This window comes from Chelonoidis abingdonii, chromosome 9 (assembly GCF_003597395.2).
Source record: "Chelonoidis abingdonii isolate Lonesome George chromosome 9, CheloAbing_2.0, whole genome shotgun sequence".
In the NCBI taxonomy this organism is placed as follows: Eukaryota; Metazoa; Chordata; order Testudines; family Testudinidae; genus Chelonoidis; species Chelonoidis abingdonii.
In genome coordinates this window covers 23,967,804-23,987,009 of record NC_133777.1, presented here as the reverse complement: position 1 = coordinate 23,987,009, position 19,206 = coordinate 23,967,804, and the positions used below count along the sequence as shown (strand labels likewise).

Here is a 19,206-nt window from a genome sequence, read left to right as displayed (position 1 = left end):
AAAAGAAATTTGGTGGTGGATATAACTTACCCACAGTAGTCATGCTTACAAAGCAAGAGCTTTCCATTAGGAGGGATAGTGCGGATTCTCATGTTTAAATCTAAGAGAGGTCTAAAAGAAGCTTAAATCTCTGAAAAGGTAGGAATGTTCTAAACCAACAGGAACTTTTTAAGTGCAATCGGTGTAGATTTTCACAAAGTACTTGTAAGATCTAGTTTGTATGACTATTGGTAAGATATGTATTTTGGGTGAGATGTGAGCTACCATTTGTAAAAGATATTAGAACTTGGAAACATAATATAGCAAATAATGAGGAACAATGCAATCAGATTCTTGGTGATATATAGCAAAATCTCTCAAAGACAATGGAAATGCAATTAAACTGATCTAGAAGGAAGAAAAGAAAACAAAACACACCTAGAAATGCAGATGGAGACACCGTGCCATTGCTCCTTGACACCATGACACTTATCCCAGTCTCAACAAATGGCACTGAGAAGTCAACCACTTCTGAACGCTCTTCATTAATTGTAAGAGAACCCACAGCCATAACTGCTCTCTGATAGACCACCTGATCCAGAAAGAGAAGAAACCAACAACGTTACCCACATATAGTATACCATATTTCTGCAAATGAATTCAAAACGCTTGTTTGCCAAGTTTTTACTTAAGAGTTCTTTTACCTAACAGAACTTACTTCACCAATCATTCCATTCCACACATTATTGACCTTTTTGCCATGCTTCCCATTGGTCACCAGATATAGGTCATATGTGAACTTCACAGTTCTAGATAACTTCTTCAGGATGTCAATGCAGAATCCCTTGCAACATTTTTTTATGTTAGTTCCTTCATTAGTTGAGTTGCTGTTAACATGAGAGAAAGAACCAACCAGTTCAGTTATGAAAAACAGAAGAGGCTACATACCAGCAAGTTTTACTGTATTTATCAGAAGACAAGTGGAATACAGATGCCCCCTGGGTTATGCAAACCCGACTTATGCAAATCTGCACTTACAGAAAAAGTTCCGTAAGCTAGAAATAGTTTTTTGTTGTTGTTTTGTTTTGTTTTTTTGGGTAATAGTCAGGTATACATTTCCGACTTATGCAAAATTCAAGTTACGCAAGGCATTCCGGGATGGAACACTTGCGTAAGTCGGGGAATGTCTGTACAAAAGTGAGACATATAGACAGTGGGGTAAAATTCTGCCTTCTAATGTGTTGCTTCTTCATAAATTTGTTCAGCATTTACATAGGATGGTGATAGTACCTTATAAATACCACAGATAGATTTGATTAGCAATAGATTGGATTGTCTGATATCACACTTCTGCCATGTATCTTGTAAGCCAGTTACAAATTCCTGTAATCAGTTGTACAAGAGGGGGATGGTTACCCACATAGATGAAGGTAGCACCGGATCCAGTTTAAAACTACTGATGTACTTGAAATAGCACTCAGAAGAAAAGGGGATTTAACATACTGAGGGAATTCAGTACTAGATTACTTCAATGGAGGTGGTGGTGGAATTGTATATTGAGGCTAAATTGGTCAGATAATGAGCAAAAGAGGCTTAATTAAACATTTTGCCATACTGCGAAGCAATTGACAAGGACCATTGTTGTCTTGGATCAATTTTGAAATAATAGTGCACATATGACATTTTATATGGTGTTAGCAGGTCTTCCCAATAAAATTCTTATTTTGAAAAGACTCAGCAGGATTGAACTGAGCTTTATAAATAAGTGTTACAAATATCAAAAGTATGTCTCTAGTACAAGGCTCATTTCGAACATATAATAATAAATAAAAGCTAGTTCTTATAGAGGGCTTTTCATACATAAATTTCACACTACTTAAAAGGATGCAAGTATTATTACCCCCATCAGATGGGGAAACCAAAATATAGAACTGAAGTAGCTTTCCCAAGGTCATACAGAAGTTCAACAGCTGACCCTGCAATACAACATAGGGCTCATAACTCCCATTCCATTAACCTTACCACTGGAATATACTGTCCTCCTATGAAGGGAGGTTTGTAAGGTCTTGACTAGAGCTGGATGGGAAATTTTCAATTAATTCTTTCTCCTCAGAAAATGTAAATTAGTCAAAACCAAAGGTTTTCATGGAAATTGGTTTCAATGAAACTTTCACTGGAAAGATTTCTCATGTCAGGGGGTCGGTGGGTGGGAGTGTGTGAGAGAGAGAGATCAGCCAGAATAGCAAATAACCTGTTGGTGAGGGCACTCACTTGGGAGGTGTGAGATCCAGGTTCATGTCACCACATGCCTTAACCACCAGGCCACAGAGCCAGCCCCTCTCCTTGTCCCAGTGAGTATTTAATTATTTAGACAAAAGTGCAACAGCTCCCACAGGAGAGAGAGACACACACTTAAGCCTTCACTTATGGAATTTTCCCACATGAGAGTTATATTAAATCATTACAATCTGTTTTAATCTGAAAGTGAGGAGAAAAATCTCCTTGCAGTTCCAAGGGTGGCTCTGGGCCCTGTATTTTGCGCCCTAGAAGTACACAGAATTCCCACCAGCATCAAGCAGAGTTCTGTGCATGAAGAGCAAGCAGAATAGCAAAACTCAGACAAGCCATATGGATTCAAGAGGAGAATTTTGCTCTTACATTTTACTTCAATGCACATTTCATGACCATAGCAATTTACAAAAATGTGAGTGTTCCAATAGGCCATGTCTGATAGGCACCCTACACTTGCTCTGAAAGGGTTAATGTAAGCTAAGAAGGAAGCCAGGTAATCAGACAGGCCACAGCTGAGGGCAGGGCCAGCTCCAGTTTTTTGCCGCTCCAAGCAAAAAATTGAGGGGGGGGGGCGGGGCGGAGTGCCGCTGCCGAAGCAAATAAATAAATAAATAAATAAATAAATAAATAAAGGTCTGAGTTCTGCCTCTTGACAAGTGCCACCCCCAAAGAGCCGGAATGCTGCCCCTTGAAAAGGGCCGCTCCAAGCACATGCTTGGAACGCTGGTGCCTAGAGCCGGCCCTGACTGAGGGCAATCAGGTGGTATAAGTAATCCCCTGGCTGAATGAGGGAGCCAGCTGAGGAGGAAGGAACTGGGCAGAGTTTATAAAGCCAGGAAGCTGATAGCAGAGGGAGCTGCAGGGAAGCAGACTGGAGCCACTACCTGGGAGAAGAGAGGTGTGTTTGCAGCTACAGTTACTCTCTGGGAGGAAGGAGCTGTGAAGCTGGCAAACCTGGGGAAACCTGGAGGTAAGGAAAGAGCTGAGGGAAAAGGTGGTAAGGTCAAGGAGGGAACAGATCTTAGCTTTTAAATTAGAGGGTCCCTGAACTGGAACCCGGAGTAGAGGGTGGGCCCATGTTTCCCTGCCAGCCACTGAGGAAGTGGCACTGTGGGGTACTGAATGGGAAGACTACCAGAGACTGCTAGCAAGGAAAGATTTTGATACCCTGGAAGGGGGAAACATGTATAGTGGCCTGGGTGGAGGGTCAAGTCACAAAGAAGGAGCAGCTGGAGTCAAAGAGAGAGCGAGAGAGCGCGCGAGAGAGCAATAGGTTGGATGTGCAAGGAGCAACAGAAGGGGGCCCCAGACCTGGAAGGAACTAATCCCCAGAGTGGCCAGGAGGTGCAACCCCTAGCTGTAAGCTGACCCTGTGACACCATGGTAATACTAAGGGTGTTGTAGGAGTTTAGAAGGAGAACAAGAAGTTTAGAGCCTGATCAAACCCTACTAAAGTCAATCAAAATACTTTCTTTGATTTCAGAAGGCTCTGGATGGGTCCTTATAAAGCATCATTCATTCCAGTATCTCAAAGTAGTTCTACAAACATTGTTGAACCTCATAACATCCCAGTGAGGTAGGTAAATGCCATTATTATTACACTCCTTTTGCAGCTGTGTAGACAGAGGCACAGTATGGCTAAGGGCCTGATTCAACACCTATTGAAATCAATGAGATTTTTATTCCCACTTGACTTCTATGGGCACTGGTTCGGCCTTGGTGACAAGTCCAATATTGCAGAGAAAATCACAGGCAGAGGTGGTAATAGAGCCTGGGAAGTATGACACACTGGCATTCTGTGTCATAGAGCTTTCTTTACAGAATATTACACCAAAAAATACATCTTTTCAGTATCTGCCACTGTCAGAGGATTCATCAGATCAGTAACATTTCAAAATGGCTGGACATTCTTAAATCAGTTTTAAAAGCTTCTGTTAAATTATAACCTTTTCCCCAGTAGTGTAATCTATTTCCATATGACTCAACAACTAAGTCTTCATGATTGAGAATTTGCTGTGATTTATTATTGAGACATTGATTTAATATGATTTACATAACATTAATCAGAAGCTAAAGTGTATAACAGTCCATATCACAAAAAGGAAAAACTTGTTCAAAAACATGAATAGTGGGACAAAACAAAGAAATGCAGAAGGAACCAAAAAAAAAAAAAAGAAAAATAGAAATATATTTCAAAAATGCAAAATAAAAGAAACACGGGAGAGAATTGATGGGAAGAAAAAGAAGAAGCTAAAGATCAGGTGTATTTGAAAACAAAGATATTTCCCAAGAAAAGTTTGTACTTACTTAATTTTGACAAATTTACGGCATGGCACAGTGTTTTTTACACAAGTTTCTGTCAAAGGATCCATATCCTCAACGATGACAAAGGGGGCCTCTTCCAGGGTAACAATACTCAAGTGGTTGTCATCAGGGTCACTGTCTGCGAAAGAACTAAATCTCGGCCATATGGAATACGTCAGGCTCAGAGTCTTGTTCTCCCATTTTCCCACCTGAAACATGGAAGACACACACTGCTGACATCTGCTTGCTTGGGGCTGTCGCTGTTTGAGATGTAACTTTTAGGGGACTGGTACATAGTTTCAACAAACTATATTGGAAAGAGAGTCTTAATTTTCCATCAGAATTGGTTTAGAAATATTCAGCTGACACACTAAGAGAGAAAATCCAGTAAGGTCAAGTCAACTGAGGATATATAATTTTTAAGAGGAAAAATGTAGGCAAAGGTCTGCTAGTGTCAGTGACAACATTGATTGTTGTTATTTAATTCTTAGCTATAATATGGTCAACATTTTGGAAAAAAAAATTTATATTTGCACTACAGCAGCAACAGGTGCCCCCAGCTGTGCTATTGTCCCTGCTACAAAAAGTTTCCTATCTAGGAACAAAATGTATGTCTGTCAATTTTATATGAACGTTATTGCCATAACTCTCTGAAACAAAACAATACTTACCATCTCTCCTTTAGGCATTCTTTAGCAACATACACACCTCAAAGCTTGGCATTTTTATTAAGAATGACACCTTCTAGGTAACAAATTTACACTAATACAATAAAGAGTTGTATTAATGGAACTTTACAACCAGCAGACAGGTTTCAATCTGGAAATCTTTGCAGTAGCATTCTCTGGGTATTACAAGTGTGGACTGATTATCAATTCATCAGAATGTTATTCTTGTATAACAGGTGAATATAACTGAGCCGCTCAGTAATAGCAAACACAATATAATTAAATTTGACATCCTTGTAGGGGAAAAAATGCCTAAGAAGCCCACCACAGTAGCATTTAACTTCAAAAAGGGAAACTACACAAAAATGAGGATGCTGGTTAAAAGGAACAGTCACGAGGATGAAATGCTTGCAAGCTGCATGCAGACTATTTAAGAACACAATAATAGAGGCTAAAACTAAATGTATTGTTTCCTTCCTCCCCCCCAAAAAAGGCAAGAGGACTAATAAATGCCACCATGGTTAAAGAGAGTAAAGAGGAGGTTAGAAGCAAGAAGGCATCCTTGAAAAATTAGAAGTCAAATCCTAGTGAGGAAAATAGAAGGGAGCATAAATTTGGGCACGTAAAGTATAACAGTATAATAGTGTAGCCCTCCCTCCCCCCCAAAAAATAAAAAATAAATCATAATCAAAGAGCAACTAGCTAAGGACACAAAAACTAACAGCATTTTTTTTGAACACATCAGAAGGGGGAAGCCTGCCAAATAGGCAACGGGCCCCTGGACGACTGAGGTGCTAAAGGAGCATTCAAGGAAGATAAGGCCATTGCAGGGAAGCTAAATGAATTCTTTGCCTGGAATGAAAACCGATGCAATGTGAGGGACATCTCCAAACCTGAGCCATTTGTTTTAGGTGACAATCTGAGGAACTGTCCAAAATTAAGGTGTCCAAATTGATAAGTCAAACAGTATTAAGTTACCAAGACCAGATGCTATTCAACCAAGAGTTCTGAAGGAACTCAGATGTGAAATTCCAGCACTACTAGCCCTGGAATGTAACCTATCTTTTAAATTAGCTTCTGTACCAGATGACTGCTAACATAATGCTTACTTTTAAAAAAGCTACAGAGCTAATCCTGACAATTACGAACTAGTAAGTCTAACTTCAGAAATAGGCAAAATGGTTGAAGCTGTAGTAAAGAACAGAATTATCAGACACACAGATGAAAACAATATGTTGGGGAATAGTCAACACAGTTTTTATAAAGAGAAATCATGCCTCTCCAATCTATTAGAATTTTTGAGGAAGTCAACAAACATGTGGACAAGGGTGATCCACTCGATATTATGTATTTGGATTGTCAGAAAGCTTTTGACAAAGTCCAACATCAAAGGCTCTTAAGCAAAATAAGATGTCATGGGATAAGAGCGATCACAGATCAATAACTGGTCAGTTTTCACAGTGGAGAGAAGTAAATAGCAGGATCCCTCAACGATTTGTACTTGACCTGTGCTATTCAACATATTCATAAATGATATGGAAAAAGGGGTGACAGTGCGGTGGCAAAATTTGCAGACAATACACAATTACTCAAGGTAATTAAGTCCAAAGTTGACTGCAAAAAGTTACAAAGGGATCTCATTAAACTGGCCAACAAAATGACAGATGTAATTCAATTTTGATAAGTGCAAAGTAATGCCCACTGGAAAACATAATCCCAACTATACAGATAAAATAATGGGGGGTATAAATTTGCTGTTCCCACTCAAGAAGGATCTTGAAAGCATTGTGGAAAGTCCTCTGAAAACATCTACTCAGTATGCAGCAGCAGTTATAAAAGCTAACAAAATGTTAGGAATCATTAGGAAAGAGATAAATAATAAGACAGAAAATATAATGCCATTATATAAATCCATGGTATGCCCACACCTTGAATACTGCATACAGTTCTAGTCACCTCATCTCAAAAAGATACAACTTTTAGATAATGTTTTCACCTCACTGGAAAAGATGCAGAGAAGTACAATAAAAAGTATTAGGGATATGGAACAGCTTCCATATGAGGGGAGATTAAGTGACATATTGTTCATCTTAGAAAAGAGATGACTAAGGGGGAATAACAAAGGTCTATAAAATTATGAATGGAATGGAGAAAGCGAATAGGAAAGAGTTATTTACCTCTTCACATGACACAAAAGCTTGGGGGAGGAGCACCTGATGAAATTAATAGGGGGCAGATTTAAAACAAACAAAAGAAAATACTTTTCACACAACACACAGTCTACCTGTGAAACTCATTGCCAGGAAATGCTGTGAATTCCAAAAGTTTAATTGGGCTAAAAAAAGAATTAGATAAATTCATGGAGAAGAGCTCCATCAATGGTTATTAGCCAAGATAGTCAGGGACGCAACCCCATACTCTGGCCTCTGATTGCCAGAAACTGGGACTGGATGATAGGGAATGGATCACTTGAAATTGGTCTGTTCATTCCCCCTGAAGCATTGGCACTGGGCACTGTCAGAGACAGGATACGGGGCTAGAAGGCCATTGGTCTGACCCAGCATGGCTGTTCTTATGTTCTCATAGTCTTACTGTTCTCAGAATTGCAGAGTCATTTATTAAATCATTGTTAGAGCTGACTGAAGTAAAGCACTAACCATCTCACTTTTTTCTGTGACCTGTAAAAATGGCCAGGTCATTTTGTCATATTTGGAAAGAACAAATTCCAGTTGTGCATGTTTTACTTCTCATTATAAATAATGCATTCTAACTTGTTTTACTTAGAAATGTAATAGCCTTAAAAGATTAACAAGAAAGCAAAACCTCTAACTTTACAATAAATAATTATTCGATCATTTCTAGCCTATTCTGAAGACTCAAGCCAAATTTTAAATTTCAAATTTGTTTTAAAAATTTGTCCTCATTCAATTTTTTTTTAAATTACACACATTCCTAAGGTAATAGCCCCAATCCTGATCTATCTTGAGTAAGTTTTACACTTAAGTGACTTCAGTGGGGTTAAGTCCTGATTTAAAATAGAGTAATAGAGATTAAAATCAGGCTGAATATCTGTGTCTGCTCAACCAATCTTGACTCTTTCTGCTGTCCAGACATCAAGTATTTCAACATATTACTTCAATACTTTGTGAACTCTTTTTATAGCATTCTCTCTTCAGACTGTTTATAACTGCTTTGTATCTTTAAATATAATTGCACAGTTTACCTGAGCCCTATGATAATGAAAAATACAAATAAGCTATCAAGCCACTTAACACGCATCCTAGGAATTTTTCCCAATTCCTGACTAATTTAGCGAAAACCATTTAATAACATAATCATGAATCTGACAAACATTTGTTTCTCTAAAAAAACAGACTGAAATTAACAGTACAATCTGTTAGGCCAGACTATGAAAGCAAAGAAGGGTTTGGTGATGCTTCTACATTTTTAGAAATTAAAAGAATAAATACTATTGTTGTTTTGTCATTTTTAAAAATTAAACTAATAGTTCAAGGAGCAAAGAGCATTGAATTTCAATTTGAATTGAAAACTGACAATGTGAGGGCTAGAGATCACAATCTGATAGCTAGTGAAGTATCGGTTTTGTATGAATTACGCAAAATCAGTCTTACATTCAATTTTCCCAGCTAAAGACACTGCAGATGTCCGACACAAAACCCACAACATTCAATCCTCCCAGGATGCACCTTTTGGAGAACTGGCCTGTTGTCATCCTGGCTTTTCACCATTTTCTCTCCAGTGACTTAAGTGAAACTTTTCTCAATTGACTTGAGTGGAGAATCAGGCATCTGGCCTAAAAATCCTGCAGGAAGAAGATCTTCAGAAAATTCAAGGGAGCCATTCCCAACATGGCTGCCACGGCTCATTCTGTAAAAGCAGCAGAGAATCCTGTGGCTGGATATTGCTAGTCCTAATTAAGAACTGGTTAGCACAAACACTGGAATTGCTCTGTCAAAGATGCTAGACATGTGAGAGAACAGCTCCCATCTTCATATGATATTTAGACTTCTGAGCAGTATGATGGCTGAACAGTATATGTTTTTAATGAAAACACACAACTTATCAGCCACAGCTTTGAATTTCAAATTCACATTTTTTTCTAATTTATTTATTTTCATTTGGCATGCATATTGTTTAGTTTTTACAGAATTAAAGCATTTAATTAAAAACAGGAAGGATTTAATATTAAAGTTAACTTTGGAAGTCTTCTGGTTTGCATTTTTGTATATTAAGTTGAATTATAGTATTGTTAACAAGAATCTGAATGATAAGTATCAATGAGAATTTTAAATAATACTATTTTAAATCTTTAAACATTTCTTCTTCACCACATCCTTGTGCAGCAGATAAACATTCTCATTTTACAGACTGAGGGACAGAGGCAGAGAAGTTAAGGCTCCGACATCAGTAAAGAACTTAAGCACATACTTAACTTTAAGCATGCAACTGATTTCCCAGATCAGGGCCTTAAGTGATTTACCAAAGCCAAAATTGTGACTAGTTAGCATCAGAGATGTCTTATAATTGAGGAGTTCCTGGCTCCCATTATTGTGCTCATACCACTAGACCACACATCTCTATATTTTAAAATACTATACAAATCTTTCTACTTTGTAGGTTACACCCACTTCAGTTTATAACCAAGACCAGGGATTGGCAACCTTTGGTGCGCGGCCCGCTAGGGTAAGTCCCCTGGCGAGCCGGGCCAGTTTGTTTCCTTGCTGCGTCCACAGGTTTGGCCAATCACGGCTCCCACTAGTCATAGTTCACTGTCACAAGCCAATGGGGTCTGCGGGAAGTGGCGGCCAGCACATCCCTCGGCCCGCGCCGCTTCCCATATCCCCCATTGGCCTGGGACGGCCAACCGCAGCCAGTGGGAACCATGATCAGCTGAACCTGTGGACGCAGCAAGTAAACAAACTGGCCCAGCCCGCCAGGGTGCTTACATTGGAAGGCCGTGGGTCAAAGGTTGCTGATCCCTGGTGTATTGGATCTTACCCTCTGCAAAGTAGCGATCCCCAGCTTGGATGCATTCCTTTTTAACTGAAATATGCAAAAGATACATAATAAACTGCACAGTGAAGGTAGCAAATCCATGAAGATATTATGCAATGCAAAATACTAACCAGAACTGGTGGATGAATAATGGTTTAGTATTGTAGAATAAATAATCAAGTTGCACATTTGAGTGTATTTTATAAGTTTCAAGGTATGGTGCTAGGGACATTTGTTTTTTGAAAAACCTATCTGAAAATATTACCATTTAAAAAAGTATCTTTACTCAGAGACCACTGTTTGTTTACTATAGAGATGAATAATGTACTTTAATTTGGGTTTAAATATGATCTTGTAACTGTTTTCAGTGAGGAAAAACTGTTCATATTGAAGCCATATTTTTGACTAATTTTAAACTTTTATTGGGGGAAACCCAGTATGTTGGTCTGTCATTCTAATCAGATTCTTATTTTTTATTTATTATTAATTATTATTATTATTATTAACAACTCTTTGCACTTAAAAGGTTTCATGTGAGGGACTTAAGTACTTTATAAACATTGAACAAACACATCGTGGGTAGTAGATAATTAAAAAATTGAGCATTTACTATATAGGGAAATATTTTGCCAAAGCTGGGCAATTAGTATGCAATTGCATATAATGGTTTGCAATTCAATGCAATAATGCACAGACTTGATTTTTTTTTACAATTATCAACACCTGATCATGCCTGATTTTAACTATATGAAACCCACTGATTTAAAGGGAGTTTGAAACTTCACCCTCCAATTAAGTCTGAAAATCTACTATTGAGCTGAATTGGGTTAGTCTTTTAAAAAGACAAAAAAAAATAAATCAATTTGATTGATGTATCACTGACAAAGGTACACTACACTGACCCTGTATATTCTGATGCAACATTATTTTAATGTATATTCTCTAAAAGCTAAACTACATTTGGATATAGAACCTCAAAAGCAGGGGATGATCTCAGCTATGAATGAATTAACTTCAAAGCTTTTCAATAGTGTAGCAGTAGGAACGCGGTGCTTGAGGGAGATGACTGTACATTGCGAAGTGAGCAGTAGTAGTCTTCCATCAAGGACCTGTGGAAATATATTGGGTCAAGAAACATGTTCTGCTGTTTTAAAGTGTAGCTTAACTAGATCTATACCAATGCAATGGGAAATCTAACATTTTATAGAGTGCAGTTTGTATGCAAACACATAATATATTCTGACAAAAATAGGCATTTTAGCTATCAATCTAAAACATGAGGAAAGGGACATGTATTACCAGTATATCTGTTATAGGTTTTTGCTCTTAATTAGCATACATTTGCCAAAGGGCCTTTTAACAAGAAAACAAATCACTAAGGTGCTATATCAGTTTCTCTCTTTGCACAGACCAATTCCGGCACTCTAATGCGCATTATTAGAATTTAAATTGAAAGAAAATATGCTCCAAGAGTTATCTGAGTTAAACATCTAACTAGGAGAACGGCTCTACATAATAAACTGCGCAGTGAAGATAGCAAATCCATGAAGATATTATGCAATGCAAAATACTAATCAGAACTGGTGGATGAATAATGGTTTGGTATTGTAGGATAAAATATCAAGTTGCAAAATTGAATGTATTTTGTAAGTTTAAGCATAAATATCAGAGGAGTACTTAGAGCTCATTTCAGAGGTGGTATATGATCTTTCTGGAGGTTTCTTTAGATGCTGGTTTAAAAATCTCCCTTTTTAATATAAGAAAAGGAGCAATTGTAGGAAAGAAAAAAATGATAGAATGATTTCACACATATAATTCTAGTCAATGAGTGAATGAGATGCTGCATTTTCAGCAATATGAAAGGCAATGGAAGTGCTCTGCTGTAAGACTTGCTAAGAGGGGATTCTAATCAAGACTCACAAACAGAAATTTATAGCCTGATGCTGCAGCTACCAGGTCTTCCGCCACCAGGTAGCCTACTCCTTAAATGCCTCTTCCTCATTCCCCAGTGAAGGGTTGCTGGGTTCTTCTATTCCTCCCTCCACAGAAAAGGAGAGCAGAGAATGCGGGATGTTGCTAGTCTATCAAAGGGCACTTCCAGAGACTCTCTCTTCTTAAGACGACAAATGGGAAAACCAGAAGACCAGCAGGGACATTTTTTACTCCCCTTTCCACATTTGAGGCCAGCAGAAATTAGAGCCTGACAGTAGTTTCAGCTTCATTTCTGCTGAATTGTGACAAGATTTACTTCCTTGCCAGGAGAACACATTCCAGGTGGCTAGAAGCACATGGGTTTACAATCAAAAGCCCAGGAAGGTGAGCCCAGAGCCAATCTATTGCAGAGGCATTTGTAGTATGACAAATTTGCCATTTGGATGACCTGGGCTGCACAGATTGGTTTCAGAAGCACAAAATATCACAATAAAAATCTGGTCCTACAATAAGGAGCACTGCAACCAGGCTTTGATTGCCAATTCCTTACAGGGGGAGAAGAAAGCTGTGCAGTTCAGTTCCAGGACTTTGATTTAGTTTAATCTGCTCATCACTGTGATCAATTATAGGAACAAGAGGAGACTGTTTCTACTAATCAGACCATGCACTAGAGGAAAGAGTCCAGCTGAGTTGTTCTTTGCTTATCTCTGGTTCAAGACATATGGTTCAGTCATAGGACATTCTATATTCTCCACTGTCAGCTGCTCTGTAGCGATCTCCTCCTTTCTCCATTCTCCACCCCAGCTATTTCAGCTTCCGTTCACAGTTAACCACGCTGGCCTCCAAGCACAACAGACAACTCACATGTGAGGACCGTGTGAGTCCAACAAGTACTGCTTCAGCTCTCAGTAAGCCTCTTACATCACTTAGTACAGCATTAATAAGGAGATGGCATAAATACTTGGTTATTATCATCAAGAAGAAAATTGTCACCATTAATTCTTAATAGGAATATAAAAAGGTATTCCAGCAGAAGAGCCAACATTCTGATGTCTTAATACAAATATGTATGTTCAGTGCCATTTGTTCTCTGCCAGTGTAAACTCTGCTGGGCAGGAATAAGACATAATGACTGCCAAAATGTAGGCTATGCAAAATATTGTCAAATACTTAAATGGAAATACTAAAGAGAAAGAGTGAACATTGATACTTGTTGCCATCAGCAGATTAAGTTGAAGCCCAATGCTACTAATTCGCTTTCCCTATTGATCTTGGGCTTGGTCTACACTGTGGGGGAGGGGTTGATGTAAGATAAGCAACTTCAGCTACGAGAATAGCGTAGCTGAAGTCGACATATCTTATTTTGACTTACCTCCCATCCTCACGGTGCGGGATTGACGGCTGCAACTCCCCCGTCGACTCCGCTTCCGCCTCTCACCCTGGTGGAGTTCCGGAGTCAACAGGGAGCATGTTCAGGGATCAATTTATTGCGTCTAGATGAAACGCGATAAATCGATGCCTGATAGTTTGAGCAGTACCCGTCGATCCGGCGGGTAGTGTCGATGTACTCTTGGTGGCATAACAATACACAGAATTAGAACTTAAAATTGAAGAGTCTAGACATCTATATCAGGTCCTGATGATTTGAAACACATAAGCAAAACAGAGCGAGCTTGTATACAGAGAAGAATGAAGCATTACAAGTGAAGTGGGAATTTTACAACCCTAAAATGTCCACTGCCTCTTGTCGATCACTGCACAATGATAATATAGTGCAGAAAAAGTAAAGCACTTATTATATATTTATGTGTGTGGAAAGGAACAAGAATCTTAGGGACAATTTGCATAAGTTTTTTCTAAAGGTTTGTTCAGAAAGCTGTGCTGTAATGAGAAGTAATTTGTAAGGTGTAAAAGCTCTCATTAGGCTTGGCAGAATTCTATTTTTATTATTTTATAATTTCAGTGATGATATTGATGCTTATTTTAAGACTTCATTTTTATTGGTTTAAGTGTTACACAAAATTATGGAGCTTATGATTTTTATTTTTATCCATTTACCTTTTCACAGTTGTGGGAAATTATGGGAGAGACAATTATTCAATGACTGTCTGAGATTCAAAAAGTTAAAGCTTGATAACCGTTAAAACACAAGTTACCAGCAGCCCATGTCAAAATATACAAAATAAATATCCCTAAATCAAACTCTAAAAAGTTCTCAAGCAGCATTTTTCTTATTTTGCCTATCTGTAAATTTTGATTATTATTATTGATGGAAATATTTTTGTCTGCATGTTGTGAAATTGGCAGTTACCAATATTTACCAATAAAAATCAAATCCTTTTAAGCCTACCTATAATGTAGTCAGATGTAATCTGCACTCTCTTATACACTGCTGGTGACATGTCCTTTCTTATTATGTCCAGGAAGTGCATGGGTTTAACTAATTTCCTTAGTTACAGGTATCCATTTTCTAGCCAGCATGCTGAAGGCACTATATTTCCAGGTGTGGTAAGCGTCTGTCTCAAATCTGGACCTCAGCGTCCAAAATCTGGTTGCTTACTATGATTCTCCCCCCAAGCTTATCCCCAGCTTGGCTCTTGTCTCGCTGCCACCAGATAGGATTTTGGCTCCTATCAGCCCGGGTTCCCCAAATATTCCTTGGGGGACCCCCTCTCTGGCCTCCCCAATTTCCCCTGGAAAGACCCCCAAGACTCAGAAGTATGAATCTTACTGGCAAGGGAATTATCTCCCCTCCCTTCCCCCTCTCTCTCAGTCGTTCCGCTCTGAGCAACCTGAGGGAATTGATGCAATCTCTTTACATCACAATACCGAGAACCTGCCTCCTCTTCTCCAAAGAGACAGCCCTCCACCACAGGGAAATAGAACTAATCTTACCTCTATTCCCTGTAACTTTTCCCCCGTAGCTTGTTCCCGCCCTGGGACAATAGGAAAGTAAACCACAGAGCCTGGGCTCCCCTCCCCCTAGCCTGTCACACAGAGGTAGACAGAGCTCCGGGCACAGAAATTTCTATTCCGCGCTTTAGCCTCCCTATGAAAGATAACTCGCGCACCAAGTTTATTAAAAGAAAACTTATATAAAAAGGAAAGAATTACATATAACAAAACTCTGCATTAAGAAAACCAAAAAAAAAAATAGAGGAATATGGCTTATAAGAAAATAAGAATAAACCAGTCTGATTTAAAAAATAGCCAAATTAAACAGTCCAGCAAAATCAACACACATGTAAATACTAACACCAAAGCATATAAAGCCTATTTGCTTTGTTGCCTTTGTACTTCACACTTTGGTGTAGAATGTAGATAAGAAATTGGAGTTAGCAAGAAAAGCTGTTTCCTCGCATAGCCGGGAGAAACAAAAGACCCCGAGTTCCTTTCCCTCCCAGACTTTAAAAAAAATCCAGTTTTGTGATTGGTCCTCTGGTCAGGTGCTTGATTCCCCCCTGTCCACCCCTTACAGGTAAAAGAAAATTAACCCTTACCTATCTACTTATGACACCAGGGCCACCTGGGGTGGGGAGGGGCAAGTGGGACAATTTGCCCCAGGCCCGGGCCCCGCAGGGGCTCCGTGAGCCGCTCCGGGTTTTCAGCAGCACTTTGGCAGCAGGTCCTTCACTCGCTTCAGGTCTTCGGCGGCGGGTCATTCAGTGCAGCAGAAGACTCGGAGTGAATGGAGGAGCCGCCGCTTAAGTGCTGCTGAACTCTCAGAGAGCTGCCCAGTGAGTACAAGCGCCGCAAGAGACCGAAAAAAAAAAAGCCACTATGGGTGGCACTTAGGCTGCTCTAGCACCGCCGCTTCATTCTTCAGCTGCGTTCGGTGGCGGGTCCTTCCCTCTGAGAGGGACCCGCCGCTGAATTGCCACCGAAGACCTGGCCCTGCCCAAGGCCCCCTGAATCCTCTGGGCAGCCCTGCATATTTCATGTCTCCTTACCAACCCACCTAATGAATTTATATATATATTGAGCAGAAGGTGTGATAAGACCCCATCTGAGGGGAGATACTACTTGAAGGGGTGCATTAGTTCATATTATTACAATGCTTTGAAAATGAAAAGTTCTGCGCTGAGAGTTATTACTATAGTTAATTTATCCTAACATTGAGCAGTGTATTAGTGTACACGTGTGAAATCCTGCAGTCCTTAGTCCCTTATTGTGGCATGAATGAAGACTGAATAAGGACTGCAGGATTTACTTTTGCTTATTTTACCCCCTCCCCCATTGGAATAGAAGATCTAACATGATCACCCTATCCTGTTCCCAATTAAGGCTATGAAAGGAGGACATTTATTGAACCGAAGTGGTGTGGGAGCATCACAACTCATTTGACAAGATTTCACAGCAGCAGGTTAGAATGGATAAAAAGTGTGCAGTATGTGGTATACAGACTATAATTGATTGTGGGCACCCAGACTCTCTTCCTGTGTGTCTGCTTCTCTTTCCCTGTTGCTAAATTACAGAGCAGATTAATAACACTGACAGGATTTTAACAGAAGACACAACTAAACTAACTATGAATTAATTAAAAGTAAAGTTGGGTTAAAACACAAAACCATTATCTGTCATTTGTAACTATGCATAAATCAAGTGTCTGTTCTAGACAACTCCAGGCTTGTAAAACTTTACATGTTTCTCCATGAACTTTTGTTCAGAGGGGCAGCTCTTTCAGTCAAGTGGACAGGGCGTGGCCCTGGGAGTCAGGAGAGCTGGGTTCTATCCTTGTCTCTGCTACTGACTGGCTGAGTGATTTTTAGGTACATCACTACATCTCTCTGTCTGTGTCTCCTCTCATGAGTTGGCTTTCTTGGATATTTAGACTGTCAGCTCTTCAGGGCAGAGACTGTCTCATGTGTTTGTACTGTGACTTGCACCACAAGGTCCCAGTCTTGGTTGGGGCCCTCTAGGCACTAATGTAATACAAACAGTTGTAATTATAAATAGGCAAAATCCTCTTTTCCCATTCAGTAACCATGCAAATGAATTGCCATGATGTTAGTAGAAGGAGTACTGTGCCAGAGTGTGCCTAGTTTGAATTGGAAGCCTAAGCAGACTCAAGAAATGAGAGTTATCCTGTGCAGTTAATAAAACTGATGGCAAACTTCATGGATATAAAATGAGCATTTGTTACTTAGATAGCTGGTGCACACAGTGCCTCAGACATAAGACAATAATGTTCCTGCCCAAAGGAGGTATAATGTAGGGTACACAATTAAAGTGAAGCTATCGTAGAAGTGAAGGACTGGAAGGGACCTCAATAGGTCACCTAGTACAGTCCTGTGCACTGAAGACCATCCCTGACAGGTGTTTGTCCAACCTGTTCTTAAAGATCTCCAATAATGGAGATTCCACAACCTCTCTAAACAATTTGTTCCAGTGCTTAACTACCCTGACAGTTAGGAAGTTTTTCCTAATATTCAACCTAAACCTCCCTTGCTGTAATTTAAGCCCATTGCTTCTTGACCTATCTACAGAGAACAATTTTTCACCCTCCTCCTTGAAACTACATTTTATGTACTTGAAAACTTATGTCCCCCCTCAGTCTTCTCTTCTCCGTACTAAACAAACCCATTTTTCCAATCTTCCCTCATGGGTCATGTTTTCTGGACCATTAATCATTTTTGTTGCTCTCTCTGGACTTTCTCCAATTTGTCCAAATCTTTCCTGAAATGTGATGGCCAGAACTGTACACAATACTCCAGCTGAGGCCAAATCAGCTTGGAATAGAGCAGAAGAATTACTACTTATGTCTTGCTTACAACACTCCTGCTGATACATCCCAGAATGTTTGTTTTTCAGTAGTGTAACACTGTTGACTCATGTTTAGCTTGTGATCCAGTATGACCCGCAGATCCCTTTCCACAGTACTCCTTCCTAGACAGTCATTTTGCCATTTTGTATGGCATTCAACTGATAGTTCCTCTATGGAGTACTTGATTTGTGCCATATTGAAATTTTCGTCTATTTTCTTTCAGACTTTTGTCGCGTCATTTTGAATTTTTCCCGCTCCTCCAAGCACTTGTAACCCACTTCCGCAGCTGCTATCCTTGCACAACTTTATATAGTACTCTTCATTGCCATTATCATAATATTTATGACGTATGAAGCAGAACTGGACCAACATACCCAGTTAGACCTCAGCCGTGAGCAAACGTGGAGGAGAAACCAAATATAGAAGCTGTACATTACACAGGGCCTCCCAAATTCACCTGATCATTTAACTAATGTTAATGTCAGGCTATTTTAAAAATCTTGAATTTCACAATGTTTCGATATTTAATGTCTTATATATTTCACGTATTGGTACAACCTGAATATGTATTTAAAAGAGAAAATTAACATGTAAGCCCTTAGAACTCAGCATTTCTCAAGCTGAGTGTCTGACCAGGCATATTTGTTACCAGGTATCACGGTCAAGTTCAGAGGGGTACGTGTTGTCTGTATGTGCTAAAAGCAACAAGAGTCCTGTGGGAGCTTTATAGCTAACAGTAGTATTGGTAGCATAGCTTTGTGGCGAATACCAGTGCCACGGACTCTGTCACTTTTTAATATATATAAAATAGACTTCAAAAGAGAAGACTCGCTGGCTACAATTCATCTTGCGGCATCCACCAATCATATGGGCTTGGATAGGGACTGGGAATGCCCCTTCACACAGCAATTTTCGCCTTTCTTTAGGATTGACTACTTCCTCACTCCTAAGTATTGGGGTGGACAACATCGTCTGACTAATGGCTTCATTTGATTCTCCATTGTGTAAGAATAATCTGCTTCTCTGCATGTGGGAATATACATTTAGTTCGTTCTGTATTTTCACTCAATGCATCTGAAGAAGGGTGGGGGTTTACGCACGAAAGCTGATGGTCCAAATAAATCTGTTGGGTCTTACCAAGTGGCCACCGGATTTCTAGCTGTTTTCAAGGCTATTGTAAGGCGAGCTCATGGCTGTTGGCACTCATTCTGCGCATGGCCTTCAGGCTACGGCAAGCTGGCAAAAACAGTA

The 19,206-nt window shown here is 39.5% G+C and overlaps 1 protein-coding gene across 1 annotated transcript in view; it reads right to left on the bottom strand.

Annotated features, from left to right (window-relative positions):
• The window catches only part of GRIN2A (glutamate ionotropic receptor NMDA type subunit 2A), a 281,508-nt gene that overhangs the window by 72,205 nt on the left and 190,097 nt on the right, over positions 1-19,206 (bottom strand). The window contains exons 5-7 of the mRNA XM_032794000.2: positions 4,579-4,784; positions 698-866; positions 418-571 (exon numbers count right to left, since the gene is read on the bottom strand). Coding sequence (XP_032649891.1) covers positions 418-571; positions 698-866; positions 4,579-4,784 — 529 coding nt within the window. The remainder of the gene's footprint in view (positions 1-417; positions 572-697; positions 867-4,578; positions 4,785-19,206) is intronic.